The following is a 7,164-nucleotide window of genomic DNA, read 5'->3' as shown; positions in this document are numbered from 1 at the left end:
TGGCTCTGACAAACGGTGCAATTTTTATTTAACCCTAACCCTTAAATATGAAACTAATTTTGGTTTGCATGGTTTCATTTGGTATTTTGACATCCTCAGTTTCTACAATATAAAAAATAATTGAAGAGCTTTTCAATTTTTTAAGAAATACAAAAAAATTGCATGTTTTTTTCCCCCCTTTTATATAATTATTCATTTAAAGTGTTTCATACTGCTGAAAAACATTTAAATTCTTTCTACTTGTAGTTATGGTTGGACTGGTTTTTGTTGTTTTTAGTTTTCCTTTATGGAATCTGGTCGGAGGAAACTGTTGATTTTTGACTAATTTCTGATTCTGAGCCCAGATTTGGTTCAAGTTTGCAGACAAAACGGATCATTAGTTGGAGGAAAGTTGAAAATGTGACTATTTTCGTTCAGTTTTTACCGTTTCCAGGTGATAAATTCAAACATTTTGCAGGTTTCGGCGCTCAGAGGGTTAATAGGTGTCGTTCTCATTGAGCAGGATGTTGGATTTAACATACAAACTGTTTACGGCTGTTTGTGTTCAGGCTCGTGGAGTCTTCAGTTTGAAAGCGCCGGCAGAGTGTGCATCCTGCGCAGCCTGCTGTGGCTCGGACTCACCTTCTACCACCTGCCCGGGACGCCTCAGCACGGGTACGTGTACATCGGAGACGGGACCAAGCACCTGGACCTCCCCTTCATGCTGTGAACATCGGCCTTCCAGCTTCTTCATGATTCTGTTCAAATAGAACCAACAAGGCCCTAAAACAAATAAAGCTTTCTTTTTGTTCTCGTCCACAAAAGGCTCTTCCTGCACAGTAAACACATGCCGAGAGGCCGAGTAAACACACAGGATTTTATTTGCACATCTGCGTTGCCTTGAGTTTACACAGCAGACCAAACCACCTCCTCAGAACCTGTCACACTGACCCAGGCGCTGCTCACGTTCGCTTCATTTCAAGGGCTCCCCGAGGCCCGGCGCTCAGGATGGATGGTCCCGGGTGGAGCCGAGCGTGAGTCAGCTTCATAAACAACAGAATAAATACAGATGGATGAAGCTTTCTGGGCCGTTACTCCCACGACACCGGGACAGAAGTCAAGGTAAACCTCCGACCCGGCTGAGTCCAGTCCGTCAGTGTTGCATGTACAGCGGCTTCACGCTGTAGCGCACGTTGTCCTTCAGGAACGGGTGACCGACGGGCATTCGCTTCTTGCACCACTTCAGCCCCTTTTTGTAGATGGGTTTCACCGAGTCGATGGAGTAGCGGGTCAGGTATCTGCGCGGCAAACAGACGGCGTGAAGGAATGATTCACATTTTAACAGAACAGCGGTGAGACACGTATCTAAAGCAACCAGCGTCACCTGTTCAGCTGCTGCTTCGGCCTCTTTGGGACGTGACCTTCTGGGAGTTTGGGTTTGTGATCCGGCAGCAAACCTTCGAAATAAAGAAACGATTAATCCCACATATTAGGATTCACACGATCAGCAGTTACACGTCCGACAGCGTTTATCGTCTTTATCGCAGACAGAAATGCAGCTTTAATGGTTTGTTCTGCGATAAATAAAGACACAGTTTAGAGGAAACCGAACAACAAGATGACGATCCCACAGTGTCGTCTTGGCTATAGTGTCATGACATTTATATCTTTATAGGTCTCCTCTACTTTACTGTTTTTGGATTTTCCTAAAAGCTCACCGGACTGCTGGATTTAAATCTTTAAATTGAAACATTAAATCTGAGTTTGGAGGCACAGAATGAAAAAAAACGCCAGCATGAATGTGTTTTAAAGGTAGAAACAGAAGCCGGGAGTGTCGTGTATTTGATCATTAATCAAATTACTTCACAAATAATGACGTGATAACAGCAGTACGCCCATGTTCTGGTCGATCAATACTCATCGATCTCTGGGGTTATTTTTCATCAGTAGAAACGTTCTACATCAGCAGCGCTTCAGGATTAATCCAGAATTTACTCGTGAACGTGTTTTCACAACGTTTTGAACGGGTCCGACGCAAAGTCTGACTTATTTAGTTCAATGCCTACTGGGTCAAAACTAACCGATACCAAGTCAAACTGATCAAAGAGACAAATAAATGACAGAGAGACAGAAATAAGTACTAAAGGGTGTGAAATGAACAGAAACAGAAGCTGATTTGATGCAAACAAATATGAAAATCAGCTCTCAGACACACAAAAGGACGACGGGATGCAAAATGGCTGCAAAGAGCCGCAAAACAACAACAGAGATTCAAAAAGACACAAAATAACCAGAAAGAGATTAAAACTGACGAAAAGCTGCACCGTGAACACAAGCAGATGCAGAACCAGAGCTAACAAAGCGGAAACAACCACAATGACGCACAAAATTATTCACAACAAATACGAAAAAGCCACAAAATGACAAATAAAAGATTACAAAAGAGACACAAAGTGACCAGAGAGCTGCAGAACCAAACGCAAAGAGACGCAAAGTGAACACGAGCAGATGCAGAACGACACACGACGGCAGCAAAGAGACACAAAATGACGGAAAAAAAAATCACAAAATAAGACGAGAAATTGCCAAATAAAGACACAAAATGAAATTTAAAAAACACATACCACTTTTCTCTACCAAACATCTAATAAAGCGATTACGCTGCTAAACCTGCTCACGCCGATCCGGACGCTGCGTTGTTACAGATACCTCGACGAGCGAACGAGCCCAGCTGGGAACAGAACGTACGGAGCTAAGAGGCTCCAGCTGAGCTATAAAGCCAGGTGAGCGCTGACCTGCTCTGTGAGCCATCTGCACACAGATGGAAATCTTGCGATGCTCCTCTAGACAGAGGCCGGTGATCCTCCGGGGCAGCATTCCTCCATCAGCCCTGATGAACTGGCTGAGCAGCAGGACGTCCTGGTGGGAGACGGAAACACAACCAGACTGAAGCTCAGATGTCTTGCATAACGCCGCTGATTGAGCGAGGCCTTGAGAACCTATTTACCGTGTAGTTGTACTTGTGCTGCAGGTTCCACCTGTAGATGGGACACTTGGCTTCGGGGTTTGGAGGCTGAGGCGCCGCTGGGACGTCCAGGATACGACCTTCAATCTGACCGGAGATTAAAAACCGTTAGCGTAAGGAGGACGTTATGTACCGCAGCTGCCTCAGAATCGTCTGCTCACGATAATAAATCACAACACTGGACGGATATCAAGACACAGAAAGTTCCATGTCGGGGTTTTTCATGCTCAGAAGGGAACTTTGCACAAAATCAGCTCTTGTGCACAAAAAACAACAAATCTGTGTTTCCTCAAATGAATAGAAATAAGTGCATTTTTTTGTTTTTTCCCACTATTTAGTAAGCTAAAAGGTTTATTATGTTTGAGTGAATGAAACATCAGTGAACAGGTACAGTTACGCTGGAATCCATTGTGCATTTTACTCGAGTCAGCAGCAATTTTTAGAAAAAGAATTCAAATACACACTAAAAAAATAAAATACACTATTTTTTTAAAAACCCACTTTATGTAAAATTTAAAAAAGTGCTAAAACTCGATACCCAGAGGGATGAACTGCACATATTTCGTGGCTATGATATGCTGGTTTGTAATCTAAATACTATTTTTATTCTCAACTCTGAGCATTTAAGAGCAGCTGATTTATTTTGACCTCTCTGGGAAGCAGGAAAACCCCCGATATCTGTTTACCCGACAAGCAACTCAAATAAACACGCCGAAAATAATAATCATAATAAAAAAAAAAAAGGTTGGAGCCCAAGTTTTACTTACGGTTGTGGTTTTACCGTCCTGCTTCTCCACCACTGTGAAACAGACAGAAGACACCGTTAAGTTTTTAACTTTGTTTATTCACATCTCATCCTGTAGAAAAGAGAAAATACGACCAAAACAAAAAGATGTTTAAAGGCAGGAGGAGGAAGATTTAATTAAGTCTTGTAGAACACTGTTCATGCTACTTTATTCCAGGTTACTTAACATTTTGACCCCGTCTTATAATAAAAAGTCTATTTTCTGTGTGTTGTAAATAACAGCACCAGCGAGCTAAAGGCTTCTACCTCCTCTTATTGGATCTGATGCTTGTTTTTCTGTTGATGGTTTTTACCATTGCTCCTGTTAATCAGGCCTGGTTTGTACTTTTTTCCTTTTCTATGATCTCTGCTGTTGTGAAGCGCTCTGTAAACTAGCTTCTGCTTTACAAACAAAGACATTACTATTTATTAGGAATCTGTTGTTGCGGCCGATCGAGCTGCTCGGACGCGTCGCCGCACTCGGCTCAGCACATAGTTCAGATTTTATTTGTGTTCCTATTCGCCAGTTAATTAAACAGATTAGATCTGCGGTAAGTGCAGCAATAACTTTGCACACTGTGGTTTGACGGAGCTGCTGTGCAGATTCTTACTGGATGTGCTCATCAGACTGTGTTTCATGTGTCACGCTGACTTTTATCAAGCTGGAAGGCATCAGTCGCTGCAGCCCAGCGCCGGCAGAGCTGACTGTGTGCAGTCACTATGACTTCACATTATTTTAAGGAGTGGAAAGTAACTAAGTACATGTACTCAAGCACTGTACTTGTACTTTTGTTAAGGGTTTTCTGCTACTTCCTCCTCCCCCTTGACGACATTTCAGAGGAAAATAATGCACTTTTTTACACCAGTACATTTATTTGACATGTTTAGTCACTTAATAACACAAACGAAGATTAAGGCAAAACGATTTGACCCTTGAAAGTAGAATTCACAAGATTCCCGGCAGATGTAAAGTCATTAAACTGCTTTTACCAGCTGCCACACAAACACATCAGTTCATCAATAATTATAAACCAATAATACGCATCAATATGAAACATGTCATCCTGTGTAATAAGTGCTATACATCTATTTTAATGCAAATATTTTAGTATAAAGAGTAAAATCACAGAAAGTGGAGTTAAAACATCAGGATACACATGTTTTTTGCTCTTTAGCAGAAAAAGAAAACTCGATTAGTTCTCAAAAGTCTGCAGCAGAACATCATTTATTCTGAAGGATTCTTGGATACGCTGAAGGTTTTTTTTAACACGTGCAAACTGAAATGAGTCAATGACAGGAGATAAACATTAAAAAGGAAGATCATGTGGAAATGTTCCAGCTACAGAAAGGATGAAGACATTTACTGTGTCTGCACCATGAAAGGCAAAACTACTGTGAACCACTGAAATCACAAAGCTCTGCGTGAAGTTCATCTGTTTCTGCTACTTTTAGCAGCGCTTCATGACATGAGAGAGAAATCACTTTTCTGGACAAGACACCAACCAACACAGTCACCAAAGAGGGTTTTAAAAACATGATCCAGTACGTTGACAGTTGGTTTGTAAAATACTTTCCATCGCAGAGCTGCGTGAAAAACACTGTTCACAAGTTGTGCAGCTACTTTGTGTGGTTCAGCCCAACATAAAACCTTCCCATAAGTCTGATCGTCCACTTTATCAATGAGGACTAACAACTGGAAAAGCTGCTGTTTGCATTTGTCCTGATGATCATAAAACGAGAACGTGGCAGCGGGACGAGAGACAAACAGCAGACAATGTAATGAACTGCAAACCTGCAGTTAAACGCAAACAGAGATGGACCGACTGTTGAAATTCAAGGCATCCTGTAGTGCACATACATAATTTACATTTAAGAAAAATGAGGTGCAAATCATCCTGGTAGAACAACCAAACGATGCTAGTAGAATAAAAAAGTTTTACAAGGTATAAAAACAGTATAAGAATAAAAATAATAAAGCATACAGAAGAAATGCGCCTAGTTGACCTAGGATCACTGCATAGTTGAATATATACATAAAACAATATATTTTTGAATATAAACGTGAATAACCCAAGTATGTAAACGCAAAAAAGGAATTTTACTCCTGTGTTCTCTGCTCACAAAATAAATAGTGTTATTTCTATTATCTAGTGCTTTTATTGTACACGGTGGTTTCTTTTTTTATACTACATTTACTAAATGTTTGCTTTTGCTGCTTTAACACCACACATTTCCCCACTGCAGTCTAAATAAAGATTATTTTATCTTTATATATACATAATATTTAAATAGAAGCAACAGGTTACAGATAAACTAGTGTTGAACTGCCATGTACACCTACACGTGTGTGAACGAGCGTTTTTAAGATGAACCACAGTTTAGTGCGAAATCAAATGTCATCAAAGTTTAGGACAAAATACAGCCATTAGCAATAAATAAGTTCATCATATCACAGGGCAATAGAACAGAAAACAGCGTTATTATGATGAAGTATGAACAGAAAAAATAAATATCAGAACACCAGCTAACAGTATTTCTCTACTAAAAAGTAAAAAACAAAATTTAGCTTTCGTTTAGCTCCGATGTTAGCATTTTACCTGCACACTCACTTCTGATCCACAGATGTGTTAAAATCCTATTTTTCTAAAAATAAAAATGTTTCCTCTAATGGGGTTTTGTCCCTCGAGTCTTTAGTGGAAGATTAAAGGACATAAATTAAGTAAACTTTGAGATATTTAAAGCACACCAGAAGCACCCAGCGTCCCCACGTTAGCATGCTAGCTAACACACCGACGGGCTAAAAGGGTCATTTTCATGAATATTTCTCACCTTGACGGATCCCTCTGCTCGGGACGGTCACAGCGGATACCAGAGGAACATTTACCCGCTGCAGAATTCCCACATTGGAGCCCGAAACCCCGAGTTTTAAACCCGCAAACGAGCTCCAGACGGAGCGCAACACACTGCGCGCCGCCATGTTTGACAGGTCTGACCTTCCCCTCTTCCGGTCTCCTAATCTCGCGATATTTTAAAACAGCGACGCTCTCGGTGAAAACCAGCCGCTGCAGCCAGGAGGGGAAATCAGTGGAAAGTAGGTTAAACACAAATCAATGACAAATGTCTGTGTTTTAGCAATTTGTCATATGTGAGTTTATAAAACAACAATTGTTCGGCCAAAAGGAAATTCCTTTTCAAGTCCAAACAAATTAATTCAGAGATTTATGAAGCTTCTTGTGAAACGCGGCCTCAGAGGACGACTCATTATTATTGTTACCCACAAAACACACAGCAGCAGAGCATCACGCTGAATTAAACACAAGAGGAAAAAGAAATGGGAATGAAGAGTATGCAACCTCTAAAAACCCTTTTTCAGACA

The 7,164-nt window shown here is 40.9% G+C and overlaps 2 protein-coding genes across 5 annotated transcripts in view; one reads left to right on the top strand and one right to left on the bottom strand.

Annotated features, from left to right (window-relative positions):
- Positions 1-798, top strand: part of rsph9 (radial spoke head component 9) — a 17,160-nt gene extending 16,362 nt beyond the window's left edge. For all 4 annotated transcript variants that reach the window (XM_008290691.1, XM_008290693.1, XM_008290690.1 and 1 more), the window contains one exon: positions 549-798. In XM_008290691.1, coding sequence (XP_008288913.1) covers positions 549-709 — 161 coding nt within the window. In that variant the 3' untranslated portion in view covers positions 710-798. The remainder of the gene's footprint in view (positions 1-548) is intronic.
- A 44-nt stretch (positions 799-842) lies between these two features.
- Positions 843-6,784, bottom strand: mrps18a (mitochondrial ribosomal protein S18A). Its single transcript, XM_008290694.1, has 6 exons — positions 6,618-6,784; positions 3,772-3,803; positions 2,987-3,091; positions 2,775-2,898; positions 1,364-1,436; positions 843-1,277 (listed from the first exon to the last, which is right to left on the bottom strand). The coding sequence occupies exons 1-6, from the start codon at positions 6,763-6,765 to the stop codon at positions 1,133-1,135; spliced, it is 627 nt and encodes a 208-aa protein (XP_008288916.1). The 5' UTR covers positions 6,766-6,784; the 3' UTR covers positions 843-1,132.
- Positions 6,785-7,164: the final 380 nt, after the last annotated feature.

Source organism: Stegastes partitus, unplaced genomic scaffold (genome assembly GCF_000690725.1).
Source record: "Stegastes partitus isolate 25-593 unplaced genomic scaffold, Stegastes_partitus-1.0.2 Scaffold691, whole genome shotgun sequence".
In the NCBI taxonomy this organism is placed as follows: Eukaryota; Metazoa; Chordata; class Actinopteri; family Pomacentridae; genus Stegastes; species Stegastes partitus.
The sequence above is the reverse complement of the archived record's forward strand: the minus strand, read 5'-3'. Positions and strand labels throughout refer to the sequence as shown.

What these genes read in the sequence shown, in the direction of transcription:
- mrps18a (XM_008290694.1), bottom strand. Translation starts at nt 6,765, where the DNA reads ATGGCGGCGCGCAGTGTGTTGCGCTCCGTCTGGAGCTCGTTTGCGGGT. An exon ending in GAGCAGAGGGATCCGTCAAG is followed by an intron (nt 3,804 to 6,617) that starts GTGAGAAATATT and finishes TCTGTTTCACAG; the next exon opens with TGGTGGAGAAGCAGGACGGT. An exon ending in CCGAAGCAGCAGCTGAACAG is followed by an intron (nt 1,278 to 1,363) that starts GTGACGCTGGTT and finishes TTTGCCGCGCAG; the next exon opens with ATACCTGACCCGCTACTCCA.